This window comes from Rhinatrema bivittatum, chromosome 17, assembly GCF_901001135.1.
Source record: "Rhinatrema bivittatum chromosome 17, aRhiBiv1.1, whole genome shotgun sequence".
In the NCBI taxonomy this organism is placed as follows: Eukaryota; Metazoa; Chordata; class Amphibia; order Gymnophiona; family Rhinatrematidae; genus Rhinatrema; species Rhinatrema bivittatum.
In genome coordinates, this window is record NC_042631.1 from 74693 (window position 1) to 96150 (window position 21458).

Here is a 21458-nt window from a genome sequence, read left to right on the forward strand (position 1 = left end):
TTTACCAAGGTTCTTGTGGTAGTCGCCGCTTTCCTGCGACGTCAAGGAATATTGGTGCATCCCTACCTGGACGATTGGCTCATACAGGCGAAATCGGAGACAGAGTGCACCAGGGCAGTCCGATTGGTGATACAGCAGCTTCAGTCGCTAGGCTGGGTGGTCAACTTTGCGAAGAGCCAGCTGCTCCCGAGTCAACGGTTGGATTTTTTGGGAGCGCGTTTAGATACCCTGGTAGGCAAGGTATTTCTGACTCGGCCGAGAATGGAGCATCTGATGTTTCAGGTACAGCGGCTTCTAGATCTCCAGTTACCCACGGCCTGGGATTATTTGCAAGTCATTGGACATATGGTGTCTACTCTGGAGATGGTGCCGTGGGCTTTTGCTCATATGCGGCCGTTGCAAAGGGCTCTCCTTTCTCGCTGGGACCAGAAATCCGAGGATTACGGAGTGCAGTTACCACTGTTAGAGCCGGTGCGGTCCAGTTTAAGCTGGTGGTTGATCCCGGACAATCTTTTGCAAGGCGTGGACCTCGAGCCCCCCCCTTGGGTCATAGTGACGACGGATGCCAGTCTGACCGGCTGGGGTGCAGTCTGTCAATCCCGTGCGGTGCAAGGGACGTGGACCCATCGCCAAGCTTCGTGGTCCATCAACTGTCTGGAAACCAGGGCAGTGCGCCTAGCCTTGCGTCAACTTCTGCCAATGGTACGGGGTCGGGCGGTTCGAGTTCTGACAGACAACGCGACCACGGTAGCATACATAAATCGCCAGGGCGGCACGAGAAGTCAGCAGGTGGCGGTCGAAGCGTCCTTGTTAATGACCTGGGCGGAACGCCACCTGGCCCGCATCGCGGCCACTCATATCGCAGGCGTAGACAACGTTCAAGCGGATTATCTCAGCCGTCGGTACTTGGATCCCGGGGAGTGGGAGCTCTCGGACCAGGCGATGAGTCTCATCACCCGGCGATGGGGAGTGCCGCGACTAGACCTGATGGCAACTCGGCTCAACGCCAAGGCAGCACGTTTTTTCAGCCGACGGCGAGAACACGGATTGGAGGGGGTAGATGCGCTAGCGATTCCATGGCCTTGTCACACCCTACTCTGTGTTCCCCCCCTGGCCCTTAGTCGGCAAGGTGTTAAGGCGTCTAGAATCCCATCACGGACCAGTGATTCTAGTTGCTCCCGAGTGGCCAAGAAGACCATGGTTTGCGGACCTAGTCAATCTCGCCAAGGACGGGCCCTTACGGTTGGGCCACCTTCCGAACCTTCTTCGTCAAGGACCAGTATTTTTCGATCTAGCGGATCGCTTTTGTCTGGCGGCTTGGCTTATGAACGGAGACGGTTGAGAAAGAAAGGTTATTCGGAACCGGTTATTTCTACCTTGCTTCGCGCGCGGAGACCTTCTACCACACTTGCTTATGCCAGGGTGTGGAAAGTATTCGACTCCTGGTGCGCGACCGCCCGAGTTCAGCCTCGTCGTGCGGGGATAGCGGATATCCTTACTTTTCTACAGGAGGGTCTGAAGAAGGGTTTGGCTTACAGTTCTCTGAGAGTCCAGGTGGCGGCTCTGGGTTGTTTGAGAGGAAAGTTTGAAGGATCCTCTCTCGCATGTCATCCGGACGTGGCCAGATTCTTGCGCGGTATTCGAAACTTATGTCCTCCACTCAGAGCCCCTTGTCCTTCCTGGAGCTTGAATTTGGTACTCAAGGGCCTCGCCGTCGCGCCCTTTGAGCCGCTGAGGCGAGCCTCCTTAAAGGATCTCACCCTCAAGACAGTGTTCTTAGTGGCCATAGCTTCCGCGCGTCGAGTCTCGGAGCTGCAGGCGCTCTCGTGCAGGGAGCCGTTCTTGCGTATCTCTGATTCAGGGGTGTCGTTACGTACGGTTCCTTCATTCTTGCCTAAGGTTGTATCGGCTTTTCACGTTAATCAGTCTGTGGACTTGCCGTCTTTCTCGCAGAAGGAGCTGCAGTCTTCTCACGGTTCCGACTTGAAGCGTTTGGATGTTCGTCGCGTGCTTTTGCAATATTTAGAGGTCATCAATGATTTTCGGCGGTCGGATCACCTGTTTGTGTTGTGGCAGGGGCCGAAAAAGGGTTTACAGGCCTCAAAAGCTACTATTGCCCGCTGGCTGAAGAGCTCGATAGCGTCCACGTACATTGGGTGTGGTCAGCCCGTTCCGGACGGGCTTAAAGCCCACTCTCTCCGTTCACAGGCGTCTTCCTGGGCGGAGAGTACTCAGGTCTCTAGCCAGGAGATTTGCAGGGCTGCCACTTGGAAGTCGTTGCATACTTTTGCTCGACATTATCGTGTCGATGTTCGTGGGCTGTCGGCTGATTCTTTTGGCAGCAGTGTTATTCGAGCGGGACTTTCGGGGTCCCATCCCATTTAAGGCGGCTTGGGTACATCCCAGCAGTCTGGACTGATCCTGGTACGTACAGGGAAAGGAAAATTATGTTTCTTACCTGATAATTTTCGTTCCTGTAGTACCAAGGATCAGTCCAGACGCCCGCCCTATTTTGTGCACAAGGGAGTCCGCTCGAGATACTTTTTACTCACTGTGCTGTACCACTGGAACACGGTAAGTGTACTATCCGTCTTTACCTTTTAGGAAATAGTGTTTCATTTTTGCGGTTTGCTTAGTTTGCGCTTTGCGTTTTCATAATGTAGGAATTCTTTGCGCTTAGGCGATTACTGTTCTTAACGTTACTGCTTGATCTAGACAGTTGCTATGGTTAATTGGCTAAGTGGGCGGAGGTGTTTTTTCTCTGCTTTGTTATCCATTATACTGAGGGCTGGCAGATGGCACACCAGTATATCTGGGGGGTGCGTTCAGTTTTCTCTCTGACTCCATCTGCTGGAGGGGAGGCATAACCCAGCAGTCTGGACTGATCCTTGGTACTACAGGAACGAAAATTATCAGGTAAGAAACATAATTTTCCTTTGTTGGCTTCTAAATCTTCATTCCTGTCCTACCACAGATCAGTCCAGAGTCCCACCCAGTGATGGATAGGGAGGTTAAGAGTCCGCTCGAGTCTTGGTTTCTGTAACTACTGTGAAGTAAGGCAGAGGTTTTTTGGTTCTCTTCAGGGTTTTGTTTGAGCTTTCACGGTTCCTCTTCCCATTGTTCTGTTTTGGGGAGGGCACCTTGTTTGTTACTACTTTTGGCTTGGGTACAGTTAAATATTGAGGGACTGCAGGTGGCACCTTGGCATAAGTAGAACTGTTAGTCAAAACTTCTCTGTCTCAATCTGCTGGAGGGAAGGCAAAACCCAGGAGTCTGGACTAATCTGTGGTACTGCAGGTAAGAACCTTTTTTTTATGGACTGCTGCATGTATAATTATCTTCCTATAGGGGAGATACAGAACACTGTGAAGACTGTTATCAAGAAATGGGAGTTGGATGGCTCTACCAGGACCCTGCCTAGATCAGGCCAGCCCTTCGAACTAGATGACCAGCAAGGAGGAGCCGTGATCAGGGAGGCAATCAAGAGGCTAAGGGCAACTTTGAAATAGCTACAGGCGTTCATGAGTTTTAAAAGTGCGGTTTTGATGAAAATATCCCCAAAATCTTTGAGGGTGGCAAGAAGGAAGCCATTATTCAAGAGAGCCCAACTTTACTGTCATTTTAAAATATGCAAAGGATATTCTGGGGATACTGTAGCTATATGGCAAAACTTTGTGGTCTGATAAAACTGTAATTTATTTATTTTATTTAAAATCTTTTCTATACCGTCGTTAAGCGGTGCCATCACAACGGTTTACAATATGGCACAAAAACTGTGATAGATCCAGTATCTAGACTTCTAAACTCTTAAACAGTAAAGCAGTGTGTGTCACAAACCCAACACACACATTACCCAAAGAAAACTCTACTGTGCACCATGATGGTGGCAGTATTAAGTATGGAGAAATTCTTATCTGCAGGGACTAGGGTACTTGTTAGGATAGAAGGAATGATGAATGGATAAAAGTACAGACAACTCCATAAGAGAAATCTCATACAAGAAAACTGGAACAGAAGTCCAGGGTATTTTCCTTTTTAGTGTGGTAAATCACAAAGTAAGGAAGTTTGCAGTCAGTGGCTTCAAGGCCTGCATCTGTAGGTGCTGGATGACTATCATGGATATGTACTCTGCTTTTGTTACTTAGGTCCAGATCTTAACTCCTCCAAATGCTACAGCTGTGGTCAGATATCCTTAGGGTGCAGCAATACCATGCCTAGAAAATGAAGGCACTGGTGGGTAAAAGCCCAGTCTCAACACAAGTATGAGCAGTTCCAATGCTCTTCATTCAGGAGGAAGATATGGTATGATTCTCAGCACAGAAAATTTGAGATTGGAGTCTCTCCCAGCCCCATCCATGGTGCTGGTTCCCTGATCTCTCAGGTTGGGAGTTAAGCATGGTGTTAGAGAGAGAGAGAGGGCACCTAAATGATGAGACCCATTTTGGGTACCATCTCTCTCAGACCTGAAGAAAAGGTTAGTGCAGGCTGTCTCCTCGATGCCAGGATGGGGGAAAGTCTCATTGGCACAGGTTCTATTCATAGCACAGAAGATCCCCATGGCATTGAACCATTTACAGTTGTGCTCATGAGCTTACATACCCCTAGCAGAATTTGTAAGATGTTGCATTTTAAGAAAACATGTTCTTAATGTTTCCAATGTAAACTATTTATCACAGAATAGCACAATGATTAAACCATAGCAATAAAGGAAATAATAAAATGGTCCTGTTCAAAAGCTTGCATACCCTTAATTCTTATTGCTGAGTTCTTAGATTCAGCTCATCAGCTGTATATGGTGTAGTCCTTGCACAAAGGTGTATAAATTCTAAAATCTTTGATAGAGCAGGTGGACTTTTGTCAAGCAATGGAGGAATATGAGAATCACCTTATCCGTTTCTTTTACAAAAGCTTTTAATATCCTGGCTAGGACTTTGCTTCTGTAGCAGCCCAATGGTTCATGTGGTTGCGAGCAAGTGCCCTCGGTGGATGTGTCCTACATAGGGAGCATCTTATTTGGCAACCAAGTTCGAGAGAGTAATTGAATATCAATCCACCTTGTCACTGAAGTGGGGGACCAACTGGTTCCTGCCAGACATCAGTACTTTTGTGAAAGTTGACACCCTCCCTTGCTTTTTTTTTTTGGCATCATCAAATGCCACCTACTCTTCAGCAGCAGCTGCCCACTTGATATCAGATAAGGCTCTGCAGCAGATGCAGCCTAAGCCCAGGACTAGTTTTTGGTAACTTCGAGAATTGCCTCTAGTGGAGAGAAGAAGGGTCAGTCCTTACTCCTGAGATGGCTACATATCGCCAAGGATTGATGGGTCCTAAGAATTGTGGAGTTGACTACCATCATCTGACCCAGTGGATTTCAGTCATCAGAGTTCTAACTTCTGGAGCTGGAGTTGCTAAAACCTGTCCCTTTTCAAGAGTGTGGACATGGATTCTATTTCTAGTATTTCTTAATTCAAAAGAAGTTGGGGTTGAGGGAAAATGAGACCTAGACTGGACTTGCAAAGACTGAACAAGTTGGTGCAGTAGAGCTTCAAGTTGAACTCCTTTCAGATAATGGTTCCCGTCATTCAGCTAAGGGATTAGATATTTGTGCTTAATCTGAAAGTCACTTATGCACACATTCCTATTTATCCTGCCCATCGGATGCTTCTCTGGTTTGTGGTGAAGAATACACTATCACTACAAAGTGCTTTCCTTTTGGCCTCTCTTCATCCCTGTTGGTGTTCACAAAGTGCCTTGCAGTAATGGTAGCACAGCTTTGTCAGCAGGGAGTTTGCATGTTTCCATAGCTGGACAATTGTTAAGGATGGGACTGTTTTTGGTCAGGGGTTCTGGAATACTTCAAAGACCATACAGCTCCTCCAGTCCCTAGATTTCTCATAGGATGAGCAGGATTGTGGTAGCCACACATGGATGACGACAGAGCCCGATAAAGAGAACTTGTCCAAGTTTCTAGGCACTCTGAGCATGCCCTATACCACACATTCAGGTGGGATGTGTTGTGTGTCCCCCCCCCCCCCCCCCCCGAGCTGTGAGCCTCGCTGTTTGAGCTCTTATAAACTTGGCTTTTTTCATTGTGGAAAACTTAGTGGGTTGTTTTTGTGGTTTTTCATGAGCCTTTTCTTTTGGTCTGTCACCGGGTCCCTCTGTGCCTCCCCATAGTGTTTTCAGTGTGTTGGGTAACTTATTTTTTCTTTTGCTGTTTGTTTCCCCCCTTATGGTGGCAGTGCCTCTATGCTTGCTGGCCATTGATGCCTGCTACCATCGTTCCTTCCTACCAGTTTGTTTAGCCCTATCATGGCCACATGCTATTTAGGCCAGTGCCCAAGGACATGTCAATCACTGATCCTCATGAAGTTTGCATCCTCTACCTGGATGCATTGCAAGACATCTGGGGTTGCTGCTTATGTGGCCAGATGACCCCGAAGTGATGTCTGCTTTGATTGGACAGGGTGGATCAGCTTTTCGGGACAAAGAAATGCAAACCATTGGCATTGAAGGACCTGGGAGCTACCCAGATGGACGTCACACCATAGAGATTGGTTTGACCATCTGTTCCATCGCCCGTGGATAGGGGTGACTGAGACTGACCGCTATCAATTTCCTCCAGTCTGAGAATGTGGGGTTCATAGTAGTCCTCTGCACTGGGGAAGGATGGGGCCAAGCATCGGCACCAATTCCTCTAATGCACAGTGCTGGGCATGGGGATGCACCAGCTTTGGCCACAATGCCTCCCATTCCTATCCAAAATACTTGAAAAAATCATTAACAGGCAACTCACAGACTATATTGAAGACCACAATATTCTCTCCCCATCCCAGTTTGGTTTCCGTAAACACCACAGCACAGAAACCTTACTCATCTCCCTTTCAGAAAACATACTTAGAGCTCTTGACAAAGGACAATCACACATACTAGCACTGCTAGATATATCAGCCGCCTTTGACACAGTCAATCACAACACACTTATCAAACGCCTCAAGGAAATTGGCATCTCTGGAACTGCCCTACTCTGGTTTCAATCTTACCTACACGACAGGAGCTATAGTGTAAAAATTGGTCGTAACGAATCCAAACCTGTTAGGCTTTCACAAGGAGTACCCCAAGGCTCATCCCTCTCGTCAACCCTTTTTAACATATACCTCCTCCCCCTCTGCCGACTTCTTTCCAAACTGGGTTTCCAGCACTTCATCTATGCTGATGATGTGCAGATTCTCATACCAATTACTGATTCCATCACAAACGCAATGAAGATCTGGAATTCCGCCCTATCTGAAATAAACAAATTACTCACAGATAACTTTCTAGCACTCAACACCAACAAAACAGAGATACTCATCCTTTATCCCCCTCGCTTTCCCCCTGCCCTTCCACACAACTGGTCCGCAGCTTAGGCATATGGATAGACAACCATTTTAACCTAAAAAAATTCATCTCTGCTACGGTTAAGAGCGGATTTTTCAAACTTCACACCCTGAAAAGAATCAAACCTCTATTACACACGTCCGATTTCCGAACAGTACTACAGGCCATGATCCTATCCAGGATTGACTACTGTAACGCTATCCTCCTAGGCTTACCAAAAAATACCCTCCAACCACTTCAACTCCTACAAAACGCTGCTGCCCGCATTCTCACCAACACGCACCGTCACGAACACATCACCCCTGTCCTTCAATCCCTACATTGGCTCCCTGTAGCCTCAAGGATAATATATAAAGCCCTCACACTCATACATAAAGCCATTCACAACCAAAACATGCAATGGTTCACTGAACATCTCCAACTCCGCAACCCAACCAGACCAACTAGACAGCAACACAAGGCCAAACTCCCAACACCGTCCCCCAAACTCATGAAACACGCCTCTATTAGAGAATGCTCTTTCATCATGGCAGGAACCTCCCACTGGAATAATATGCCCCCCCACCTACGCCTGGAACCATGCCACAAAAAATTCAAACAGAATCTTAAAACATGGCTCTTCAAATGAGCATACCCCGACTAAGCTTGTTGCTAGTTATTTATTTTATTATTATTATTATTATTATTGTAAAGCTTGTTGCTAGGTTATGTTACACTGTGAACCGAGGTGATGTTTTGCAAACGTGCCTCGGTATATAAGAAACCCTTAAATAAATAAATAATTGACTACCATCCACATCTACAACTCTACCCCCCTACCTGATCCAAACTTACTAATACACTTCCCGCATCTACCCACCTTCTATTCTCCCTCCTCCTCCCACTTCCATATTCCCTTCTGCTCACACTACCTCTCCGCCACCCCCACCTCCCCTAACCTTTACTATTTCCCATGTTAACATTCCATATTCCCTTCAGCTCACCCTACCTCTCCGCCACCCCCCCTCCTCCCCAAACCTTTACTGTTGCCCATGTTATCAGTCAACTTTGACTGCCTCCTCCCTTGTATATAGTTAATTTTCAGTCTCTTGTATATAGTTTACAAGCAGATAATAATCTATTGTAAAGCCTGCTACTATATCATTTTATATTGTGAACCGTTATTTATATTCATTGTAAAGCTATTTGCTATGTTATGTTACACTGTGAACCGAGGTGATGTTTTGCTACGTGCCCCGGTATATAAAAATTCTTTAAATAAATAAATAAATAAATGCCCCTGAAGTGACCCCCATGGGGAGGAGTGTCCATTCTCTATTGATGCTTGGGGTCCGCGACGGTCTCCACTAATCCTAGTGCCAGTCACCGATCTCCCTTGCGTGTCCGTGGAAAATCTGAGTACTCCTTCCTCCCAGTTGGTGATGGCATCAGCAATGTTTGAGGAACTGGAGCATCAAGTCCAGTTGGTGGAGCAGGCACTGCAGGGCTTTTGTCCTGTGGCACCGGAGTTGTTGCCACCCATCCTCATACCACTGCTAGAGAGGCTGTGTGCTCATTGGTGCATTACTGACCCAGCTGGTGTTGGTTCCTGGGAAAGCACCAGTGCTCAGCAGCACATAGAGGCCTCCCCCTACCAATATGGTGGTCCTTGCTGGTTCATCCAAGGAGGAAACGTCAGAGGCCTAAAGTCCCCACCCAGTTCCATCGGTGCCTGCACATCTGGTCATAGGTAGAGCACCAAGGTCCCCATCCCCTGTGGCATACAGTGAGGATGAGGGTCCCTTTGACCCCTGGGGTGATCAAACTGAGTTTTCTGAGGACTCTGGTTTCCTGTCAGACCCTTCTCCTTCAAATGAACGAAGGAAGTTTGTGAGGGTGATGGCAGAGGCTATCCCATTCCAGCCTTTGGAGGAGGATGCCAGGCACAAAACAGCTGATCCCTCAGTTTGTGAAACCTCCTAAGGAGATCATGGTGGTCTCTGTGCATGTGATCCTTACGGAGTTGCTGAGCATTTGGGAACACCCCCTCACAGAGCCTCCTGTTAACAAGAAGCCGAATGGGGTTTACCTTGTTAAGAAGGCTGCAGGATTCAATAAGCATCATCCGCCTCACCTCTTGCTGGTGGTCTAATCCATTTCTCAGCAACCCCAGGCTGCTCTTAAGAGGAAAGTGATCCAAGGTGCCATGCTTATTGCCTGCATTTGTCTATCAACTCTACATGAGCCAGCTTAGTGAGGTTGAGTCCTCTTTAGGAAGTAGGTGCAGGAGGTGGCTGAGCAGCTGCCTCAACAGCAGCAAAACACCCTCATGTTGCTGACCCACAAGGGTCTAGAGTGCAGGAAACACTAGATCTGTGTGGCCTACGATGTTTGAGATTGCCTCGGGTCTCTGCAGGTGAAATCGGCACTCGCAGAATGGCATGGCTTCGAACCTCAAATCTCCGACCAGAGGTAGATGAGCGACTTGTTAATGTGCCATTCCAAATCTCCAGTGCTGTGGGATCTTGGTGTAGTACTAGCTCAACTCCATTAAACCTTCTTTCGAACCTCTGGAGTCAGTGGATTTCGTCTCTCTTGTACTTTTCACTTCTGCATGAAGCATGAGTGAACTATAGGTTCTGGTGTCATATTTGCCATATTTTTTCATTTGCATAATGATAAAAGTTCACAGAGCTTCCTTCCAGAAGTGTTATTTGTGTTGAACATTAATAAATTGTTGTTTCTATGACAATATGTGCACAAACAAGAACAGGCTCTTCATTCGTTGCTCTGTAAGAACTCTGCTATATTTCCTAAAGAGGACTCAACCTCACTAAGCTTCTCAATTCTTGTCCTTGGATACCAATAGTCTGGGAAGGGAAGTTACAAATGAATTCTGTCCAATTGGCACTGTTGCCTTTTGGCTGGCTTAGATTATTTAAAGCTTTTTTTTAGACCAGTATTCGTGGGTACATCATATCTGTTAACAGATAACTTGAATGTAATACAGAGAACAGGGTGAGCAAAACTGTTTGATTACAATGAACATGATCGAATCAAGGCTCATCAAGTGAGAGCTGTAGTGTCTTCACTGTTTCTAGGAGCTAATTCTGTTGAAGACATTAGCAAGCTGCTACTTATCACAACTTCACATACCATTACTGTCTGGACAATATGTCCTGAGTAGAGTGTAATTTTGGACAAACAGTTCTGTGAACCTTGTTAACACAGTAGTCCAGGAAATCTTTCTTCACGGGGAGGGTGGTAAATGCCTGGAACGCCCTTCCGGAGGAAGTGGTGAACACCAAAACTGTGAAGGAGTTCAAAGGGGCATGGGATAAACATGTGGATGCATAAAATCTAGAGGATGGGAATGATGGCTGTTACCTGGTGATTAATAACCTTATTCAATAAACACACACATGATTAATGTGACTTTAACATTGCTCTATACTTCAACGGCAAGAGAAAACTTGGAAAAAAGGATTTGCATTCACAAATAAGCGGGGGAGTAGCTTGCATGTTGCAGTTACTACCCCAAACCAAATAAGCCTCATACTTCACTTGGAATACATATCCAGTGCAGCTCACTGCTTCAACAGGGGGATGAAGAAAAGAGGATTTATATTCAGACAAGAACCAAGGACTGAATTGCACAGGCTGGGTAAACAGTGGGAGTAGCTTGCTTATTGCAGTGGTTACTACCCCTAACCAATTAAATTATATACTTTACTTTGATGCAGCTCCAGCACTGCTCTCTGCATTAATAGCAGAGGGAAAGGAAATTGGAACCACAAGTTACTATTAAGGGCCCAGAGAAACACAAGTATGAGAAAAATAAGTGTGAAAGCTTGCTGGGCAGACTGGATGGGCCATTTAGTAGTCTTCTGCCGTCATTTCTGTTTCTATAATTTTCTACTTAAAAGCAATCTGGCTGCAGTAAGAGTGCTGCACAGCAAGCAATCAGCTGGGGGACTCATCATCCATTATGGCCAATTCATGCCTACTAACTGATGGAGCAAGCAAGTCTCCTTACTTATGAGCAGGGTTCTTAATAGATAACTAGATAAACTGGCCATACTTCATACACAGGTTCTGGAAGAGATTAAGGGGCTCACGAAGTGTGCATGTTCAATAGTCTCTTCTGAGCTGGACCTGAGTCTACAGTTGGATGACATCACCCATGTGTTATGACTAATTTTTCCTGTTATCTATGGAGAACCCTTTTAAAAGTAAGCAAACATTACTGCTGTTTAATATTGGCTGAATTGATCCTCACCCAATGAGAAATTATTTAAATAAGCGAGCCAATCTGAAAGTGTCCTGCATTTTTCAAAAGGCTGGAAGGACAGATATCCAGAAAGTATGCAATGGCCTTCATACTTTGGCAATTGTTACACTGTAAGGTATTTGTGGTTGGGGTTTATTTTATTTTTCGTTGCTAACTTCTAGCCTAAGACGGAATTAATCTACAGATAATTCAATATGGGCAGCAGACCTCAAATCTGTATGCCCTTAAATCCATACATCTTATTAAAAAAAAAAAAAAAAAAGTTGCCTATGAACTCAGCATTAGGCCCCAAGGTTAAGCAAATGACTCTGATTCCCAATTGGAAAACCGTTGAATAAGTCTTTGAATTCTTGCCTTCAACTTTAGTTTTAGCGGTATAATAGATTTTCTTTTCGCTTTATGAATTTCTGAATTATAAATTCAGATTGAAGTTTCTAGTTCATCAGCCTCAGATTTAGACCTGTACCAGCACCTTTAAGCACACAGCTGTCTCATTTTGATTGTAAATGAGAATCAGTAAATCGAGGACTTTAAGAAAAACATGAAACCAACATTTTAATGGAGCTACTATATCAAGGGCACATGTAATTATACATGGCAAGTTGAGAGCTTTGTACACTGCAGTGGGATGCCTTTGGGAGACTCAACTAAGTTTTGCCATAAAATGAGAATATTGTCCCCTGAGAAGAAAATTTGAGCTCTGCTTCTCAATTGAGAAGAAATCCTAGTAGTTAGGCTTAATAAAAAAAAAAAAAAATCTGATAAGGACTGGATCAATTTATATCTGTCTGGGCAGAAGGAAATGCCCACACCTGTGAGTTGGTTGCTTAACTATGAATAAGCAGTGCAGATAGTCACATGAAGATTAAAATCACCCATAAGAGCAGGATGCTGAGGAATTCAAGTGGCTATGCAATCAAGCAGCTTAACTGTAAAAAGACCTTGAGCTGAATGAGGTAGATAAATTGTTAAAAGATTTAAATGTAAATAACTTGAGGTGGTCGTCATCAGTTTAATCAGATTTGATATTTTAAGTATTTAATGTAAAACATGAATGAAGAAGAAAGTAAACTCTCCACCCATAAGCTTTTCCCCATTCAGGGTTGGTACCATCTGAACAAGTCTAAGCAGGCACATTAAGTTATCAGTGTTCAATAACTATCTGTGGTACATAACACATTCAGTGTAGCTCTAAAAGTAAAATGTAAATGATCAGATCTATCAATCAAAGTAATTTAAAGCAGTTAGTTCTAAAATAGTTTAACATTCTATAAACTGGAGTACCCTTGGGCATAATGTTAAGAGTTGCTCATTGTGTAGTCTTGTGCAAGATACATATCTTTGGCAGTTAACCCTTTTTTTTTTTTTTTTTAATTTTAATAAAACCTCACTGGGGATAGTTGCACAGTTGACAGGAGAAAGTTATTTATTTATTTTATTTTTAGGTTTTCTATACCGATTTTCCTGCATAAAATGCATATCAAACCGGTTTACAATGAAACTGAATAAGCAGGAAGTAAAATTCCTTAGTCTAATACATTTAAACATCTGTAATGAAATAATTTTTAAACAGTGCAAAAGATAAACAACATTAATAAAGGTTAAATTGTTAACAACAACATATACATACAGTTATGATATAAGGAGCACAAAGGTTAGCATGAAGGGGAGCACAAAGGGGAAAACCCCTTTGTCGCACCCCTTCGTCGTGCGACGCCTGGTGTAATAGCGCCGTTAATCGGGTCGCCGCTGGCTGGTCATCGTGACGTCGGGGGGGGGGGGGGGGGCGGGTCTTCACATCGCTGGTTTTCCCTTTCTCACATTTCACTTCAGTTTTTTCTATTTTTTTTTGTTTTTTTCTCTCAATGTAGTTTTCTTGAAGTGCCCGCTGGTAGTATTATTGAATTAGTATTCACGTCTTCCCTTTGATTTAGCATATTGTGTGATCATATAATGCTTTGGGTGCAGTTTCATTATAGAAGTGAACTAAAGGGAGCAGGCTGAGAACCAGGGAAGCCAAAATTCAAATTCTGCTGGTGCTGCTTGTTCCCTTGGGGAAATCACTCTACCCTCTATTGCCTCTGGAGATAAAGGAGCTTACTGTACCTGGATGTAACTCTCCTTGATCTACCAATGAAAAGGTCTGAGCTAAATCACATTTTTTTTTATTTCTGATGTTTTTTGAACAGGATGGTGAATTTCTTATATATTAAATATTGCTATGTCCTCTGTACAAACTAAAATTTTTGATATTTTGTTTCCCCTCCTTTTTCTTTTAGGACAACTGGAGAAGCTGTTTCAGGAATTGTAAATAAAGTTTTCAATCAGCCTAAAGCCAGAGCAAAAGAACTAGGGACAGAAATCTGTCTCATGTATATAGAAATTGAAAAGGGAGAAGTAGTCCAGGAAGAGCTGCTGAAGGGACTGGATAATAAGAACCCTAAGATAATAATAGCTTGCACAGAGACACTAAGGAAAGCACTGAGGTAAGGCTAAGGCACAGAAATTACTCTATACTTCAGTATTTTAGTGCATAGTTTAATATCAGACAGAAAATATTTTCAAGTTGGATTAAATTTTATAAAATAGTGGTTATAATTAAATGAAGGCCTCCCCCCCTCAAAAAAAAAAAGTGCCATGAGGATCACCTTTCATTCCATTCTTTCTTCCCTGATCCTTCTCTCTCTCTTTCCAGTGACTTTGGTTCAAAACTAGTTTCACTGAAGCCAATTATCAAAGTGTTGCCAAAACTTTTCGAGTCTCGGGAGAAGGCAGTTCGTGACGAGGCCAAACTGTTTGCTGTGGAAATTTACCGCTGGATCCGGGATGCTTTGAGGCCACCACTGCAGAATATTAATTCCGTTCAGGTACAAATCTGACAGGGAGGAGTTTGGTGCTCAGCAAGTATTAATGGGATGGTAAATCTGAAATGTTCTCCATTTTGTGGTAAAGGTTTACCATAGTTTGTTAAAAATATGAAACAGAAAAGCAGATTGCTGTGTGGGACTGTCATCTTGTCTGCTACCTGGTGGTACAGCACTCAGCTTAATTTAGCTGGAATCTCAGTTCTCATCAGATTATCGTCATATTCTAGAGACATGATTTACTAGTTCTAGTACTAGTACTAGTACTAGTTCTAGTTCTAGTTCTAGTACTAGTACTAGTACTAACACACCAACCACAGGACCTACACCCATCCCCTCAAGACAACCACAAACCCCTCACTTATCTTCCACACAATAATCTATCTCTTATTAGCACCGTACATATCTTTTTACCCCTTTCACTGTTGCCCTTGCGCATTTTCAAATGTTGCACACAACCTATGTACATACCACTTGTTCATTGTTTCCCTGTACATATTTTCTCCTCCCGTTTCCGTCTTCACCCCCCCCTGCCCCCCCCCTTTGTCTCGACCACCCCCTCCCTCCCCTATTTATTTAGTTATTGATCTGTTACTATGTTCTAGGTTACACAATGTTCCTTGTAAAGGCTTTGCCTATATATATCCTTGTTTTAAGTTATCTGTAAACCGGCACGATGTGCAAACGGTTGCCGGTATATAAAATTAAATAAATAAATAAATAAATAAATACTGCAAGAACATATATTTTTGAAGCAGTTTGTAAAGCTTTACCAATGTGACTTGCTTCCTGGAAGGGCTAAATCAGTTTATCTAAGAATTTTTTTTTTTCCCCCAGTTGAAGGAATTGGAGGAAGAATGGGTGAAGCTCTCTTCACCTGCTCCCAAGCAATCTCGCTTCCTGCGTTCCCAACAAGACCTAAAAGTGAAGTTTGAGCAGCAGCAGGCAGCGGGAGGAGATTCTGAAGCAGGTGCACTGGTCCTTCATGAAAAATTTGCTACAAAAGGAATCTAGCTAGCAATAAATAGAATTACATGGTGTACTCTGTCTTCTTTTACAGTTGAGGGAAGGAGATTTGAAAAACTTGTATGCCAGAGATACAGATCTCTACTCACATGTATTTTCTCTCACTGCCATGCAGGAGCAGAAGACAGTGAAGATGTTGTGCCACAGATTGATGCCTATGAGCTTCTGGAGGCTGTCGAGATTCTCTCCAAACTTCCTAAAGACTTTTATGAAAAGATTGTAAGTACAAGGCATTCAGTTCTACTTACTAGCATATTTTGATCTTGGAATTCCTGGTGCTTGTCTGCTTGGCAAAGCCTTAGCAGCTTTTGATTGTCTAAATTTCTTTTTTTTTTTTTAAATTTATTAGTAGATAACCTGCTTGTTCTAGGAGAAGCAGTCTGGTAGTCCTCACACATAGGTGAGATCCGTTTCCTAATGTGTAGCCAGATGGTTTTGAGGGCCAGTGGATTATGCTCCCCTGCCAGCAGATGGAGATGGAGTCACCCCTGCAGTGACCTCACCCTTCAGTATTTTAGTCTCCAGCAGATAGACATGCTTTCCCTATGGAGATTGCTATACTTTTTTTGAATTCTACTTTTAAATTGGAGAAAAGATTGAGCCCCGCTCTCCTGCAGTGATACCTAAAGGTCCCTCCCCCAGATGAGAATTCCTGAGGTTATTTCTGAGATCTCTGAGGTGTGCCTTTGTCCAGTAGTCAGTTCCCAACGTGGACTTTGTTGCCGGAGACAGTCTGTACTTAGCTGGCAAGCCCTGAGCCCAGGTGTGTGTGTAAAAACAAACAAACAAAAAAACCCCCATCTCCTGAATCAGACATTTGGAGGGGCTTTGGGAAAACTTCCTCCAGTTTTCTCGTTCAGCATTCCATAACATCGTTCCCGATCCCGTTGGGGTAAGGGGAGTGGGTTTCCAAGAGGATTGAGTGTAGTGCCCCACTTTAGGCTTGGTCGGCTCACCATGTAGTAGGCCACAGCAGCACCATTTTGCACATCTTTGTGCCCTCCATGGAGCATCGTTATGCCTAGCATGTCTGCTCTGCACACTTAGATGGTCTTTTTTGGAGCTGACAGCCCAACAGAGGGGCAGGCTCAGGTTCTGGTTCATCCCTGACACCCCCCCCCCCCCCATGAAAATTTTCCAACACACTCTCAGAACGAGGAGATAGGGGGGGGGGGTCGATTGTCCCTCTTCTGCCAATGGTGGGTCAGTCACTTCAGACAAATGGGTACTGGAGGTCATACAAGAAGGATGTGCACTGGAATTTCGGAGCACTCCTCGGGACATATTCATAATATTTCCTTGCCCCTCCCAGCACAAGAAGTAGACAGTGCAGACAACCCTGTTAAGGCTCTTCAGGATGAGGGCTATAATCCCAGTACCTGTGCCCCAGGAGAATATGCAACATTATAATAATCATTTTCATTGTACCCAAGAGGGAAGGTTCCTTTTGCCCCATTCTAGACCTCAAGAGTGCCAATGGACATCTGCGAGTGATTCATTTCTGTATGGAAACCCTACACTCCATGACAATGGCTATACAATCGGGAGAGTTCTTAGACCTCAGATAAGTTTAGGGAGGTTATCTGCATATTCCAATCTATCAAGACCAGTTTCCCTAGTTTTTGCAGTGCTGGGTTACCCCTATCAGTTTCAGGCACAGCATTTCGGCCTGGCCACCGCCCCCAGAACATTTTCCAAGATTATGGCAGTCGTAGCGGCAGCATTGAGAAAAGAGGGAATCCTGGTGCACCTATACTTGGATGACTGCTTGATCCGGGCAAAGTCTGTGGAAGTCTCCAGGTGACAGACAGTGTGACCTCCTTGCTTCAGGAACTCGGTTGGATCACAAACGTGGACAAAAGCAGTCTCTAACCCTCCCAGTCCTTGGAATATCTGGGAGTCTGATTCGACAGCAAGCAGGGCAGGGTCTTTCTTATGACTACGTGAATAAGGAAATTGATGTCCCAAGTGTGTTGGTTGGTGGGTGCAATGTGCCCGACCAGTGTGGAGCTATCTTCAAGTTCTCAGTTTGGCAGCAAACCTGGAAGTAGTGCCGTGGGCGAGGGCACATATGCAACCTCTTCAACACTCCCTGCTTTCACATTGTTACCTGCAGTCTCAAGACTATTTGATTTCCTTCTACTTACCCAGGGAAGTATGCTCTCAGCACCAGTGGTGGCTACAGGAAGCCCATTGGGCAGGGGTGTACCCCTACCCTCCCCGAATTGGCTGGTCCTCACGACAGTCACCAGCCTCTGGGGCTGGGGAGTGCACGGTCAAGAACTGATGGCCCTCTGGAACATAAACCTCCTGGAAGCTCTGGCAGTCAGAATTAGCGAGGCGACAATTCAGCCACATACTTCAGGGTCAAGCGGTCCGCATAAAGTCGGACAGTTCAGTGAGGGTAGCCTACATCAACAGGAACCAAAAGCAGGCAGGTATCACAGAAGAGAGACCTCCTTTATGGAATGGGTGGAAATAAATCTACAGATCTCAGCCTTCCACATCTCAGGAAGAGAATGTCTGAGCAGACTTTCTAAGCAGGGAGAGTCTGGATCCAGGAGAGTGGGTGTTTATCATAAGAACATAAATTGCCATGCTGGGTCAGACCAAGGGTCCATCAAGCTCAACATCCTGTTGCCAACAGAGGCCAATCCAGGCCACAAGAACCTGGCAAGTACCCAAAAACTAAGGAGATCCCATGCTACTGATGCAATTAATAGCAGTGGTTATTCCCTAAGTAAACTTGATTAATAGCCGTTAATGGACTTTTCCTCCAAGAACTTATCCAAAGCTTATTTGAACCCAGCTACACTAACTGCACTAACCACATCCTCTGGCAACAAATTCCAGAGCTTTATTGTGCGTTGAGTGAGAACTTTCTCAGATTAGTCTTAAATGTGCTACTTGCTAACTTCCATGGATTGCCCCCTAGTCCTTCTAGTATTCGAAAGTGTAAGTAACCAATTCACCTCTTACAGACCTCTATCATATCCCCCCTCAGCTGTCTCTTCTCCAGGCTAAAGCCTTTCAGCTGGTAGTAGATTACTGGGGTCTCCTGTCCATTGACCTGCTGGCCTCATCTCTCACAATGCAAAGTGTCCCTGATTCTTCAGGCACAAAAGATCAGTGACCCTGGGGATAGACACTTTCTTGTTCAGACCTGGCCGGAAGAGGAGTTGCTATACACCTTCCCTCCATGGCCCCTGCTGGTCAGTCATTTGCGGAGTTAAGTACCACAGGGACTAGACCCACTAGTATCTCTAGATTGGCCCAGGTGTCTGTATGCGGACATATAGAGACTCCTGGTAGAGACTCATCTTTCTCCCCCCTTCCCCAGTGCACGGGGACTGGTCCTTCATGAGGATCTGAGTCTATTCTCTCTTAGTCTGGCCCTTTAGAGGGCTCTCCTGATGAAGCAGGGATATTCCATGAAAGTAATTGCCACCTTACTCCTGCGCATCAGTTCTCTACATCCCTTTCGCATGTGCAGGTCTGGAGAGTATTTTAGGCCCGATGCGAGGCATGCGGTTCCCCCCCCCCCCCCCCCCCCCCCCTTGGATGGTCAAAATCACATTAATTCTGGAATTTTTGCAGGATGGCTTGAATAAAGGTTTGACCCTTAACTCCTTCAACATCTAGGTAGCAGTGCACTCTGTTTCAAGGGTGAAGTGCACAGAACTCACCTGTTGACTCACCCAGATGTAGTTGGTTTTCTGAAAGGGGTGAAGGTCCTCCCACCACCACTTCGGTGGCTAGTTCCCTTGTGGAATCTTAATCTAGTATTGGAATTTCGGCCACTGTGCTGTCTTTCCTTGCATTTATTACCCTTAAAAGGTGTTCCTGGTGGCTATATGTTGGCACGCCGCATCTCTGAACTACAGGCATTGTCGGGAACAGTTCCTCCAGATGACTCTGGGAGCATTAGATTTTGTACCATTCCATCCTTCTTGCTCAAGGTAGTCGCTGACTTGCAATTGAATCTGTCCTTTTCGTTGTCAGCCCTAGAGAAGCACAAAGGCTTGGAAGAATACTGCCTTCTGTCATTTGAATGTCAGGCTTTTGGTGCGGCATCTGGAAGATTCAGAACTGGTCCAAAAGACTTGACTGCCTGCCTGTTTTGTCTTTCACGATGGAAGGAAGCAGGGCAAACCAGCTTTGTGGGCTATCAAAGCTTGCTGATTAATCAGGTGGTCACGGGAGCCTATGTGAAGGCAGGAAAGCAATTACTTTTTCAGGTTAAAGCTTATTGTACTAGAGCTCAGGCAGTCTCATAGGCAGAAGCTAGATTGCTGTCTCCCGTTGACATCCGCTGAGCGGCGACATGTTCCTCCTTGCACGCCTTCTCCAAGTTTTAGCGCTTGGACGTTCAGACCCGAGAGGACATAGCCGTTGCAAGGGCAGTGTTAACCAGACTGCGGGCAGTCTCCCACACTGATCGGGAGTAGCTTTTGTACATCCCACTGGTCCTGAGTCAGCGTACACGCTATGAAATGGTTACATACCTGATAATTTATTTACTTAGTGTAGACAGATGGACTCTGCTTCTTGCCCATGGCTGCCCAAGAACAGTGCCAAGGATTTGCCCATAGAGTGAATAAAGAGTCCAAGAGATTACCGGTAAGTTGCCATCCAGTCCCTAGATCAAGGCATCTATAATCTTATTGGGGGTTCAGTATTTGGTTGAGTGGCCTTTGCATTCTACCTTGGGCAGATAGCAGGCCACAGGTAGTCTATGCAGCTATTCATTTTTGACAAGAAAAGATTTGGAGTTGTGGTTACCAAGCAAACACTGTCGAATTAGCTGATGGATTGTATTTCTTTGTTATGCACAGGCAGGCCTTTAGCTTGGAGGCCATTTCAAAACTCATTCTGTCAGTCTTGAAGGCTTTGGTGTACTTGTAAGTGGTTCCCATAGCAGAGCTCTGCAAGGCTGCGACATGGAGTTCTCTCCACACTTCTGCCACCCATTACTGCTTGGACAGGGATGGTGGACACAACAGTAATTTCAGCCAGTCTGTCCTTCGGAATCTTTTTCAGCTGTAGAATCTGACTCTTCCTGCCTAGGGCCCTTTTTTCAGGTTTAGGCTGTCTCAGTTTATCCAACAGCACCTGTATTGTTGTGGCACCTGGTAGGAATCTGCTGATCTTATTGTTTGGGAGTAGCCTGTAGCTAGGGATTCACCCATGTATGAGGACTATCTTGCTTGTCCTAGAAGAGAGCAGAGTTGCTTTCCTGTAACAGGTGTACACCTAGGACAGCAGGAAGTTAGTCCTCATGAAACCCACCTGCTACCCCATAGAGTTGGGTTTCTCTCATGTTTGTTTTATATTATTAGTAATTCTATGTTACGAGACTGAAGAGGGACCCCGCGTGGACAATGGCATGCTCAATGTACCAGTCCAAGTTTCTAGAAACTGACAAATTTTCTGTGCTGGGTTCCATCTGATGTCACCCATGTGTGAGGACTAACATCCTGCTGTCCTAGGAGAACACCTGCTCCAGGTAAGCAAATCTGCTTTCCTGAATGTATGGAAATTAACTTCATTTGTGGGAGGAGAAATGTCGTCAGGTAGTTGAAATTGTAAATGTGTAGTATTAGAATATTTGCTAACTACTGTATAAAACTTATTAAATAAATAAATTGCTATTGTGTCTTACTCCTGAGAAACTTTTGGGTGGTTTTTATAGGAGGCCAAAAAATGGCAAGAGAGGAAAGAAGCACTGGAGGCTGTGGAGATGCTTGTGAAAAATCCCAAATTGGAAAATGGAGACTATGGAGACTTGGTGAAAGAACTGAAGAAGGTATGGGGAATGCTTTTAACCCCTCTTGGTGAGAATTGTTCTGCTCTGTACAGGCTAAGCACATCTCTGCTCCTCTCTGCAACACAAGGAGTTAACTTTGAAGTGATTCTGC

The 21458-nt window shown here is 45.0% G+C and overlaps 1 protein-coding gene across 6 annotated transcripts in view; it reads left to right on the forward strand.

The window, feature by feature from the left end:
* Positions 1–21458, forward strand: part of CKAP5 (cytoskeleton associated protein 5) — a 300340-nt gene that overhangs the window by 41543 nt on the left and 237339 nt on the right. For all 6 annotated transcript variants that reach the window (XM_029583093.1, XM_029583094.1, XM_029583096.1 and 3 more), the window contains exons 4-8: positions 13930–14136; positions 14346–14517; positions 15352–15484; positions 15656–15759; positions 21233–21346. In XM_029583093.1, coding sequence (XP_029438953.1) covers positions 13930–14136; positions 14346–14517; positions 15352–15484; positions 15656–15759; positions 21233–21346 — 730 coding nt within the window. The remainder of the gene's footprint in view (positions 1–13929; positions 14137–14345; positions 14518–15351; positions 15485–15655; positions 15760–21232; positions 21347–21458) is intronic.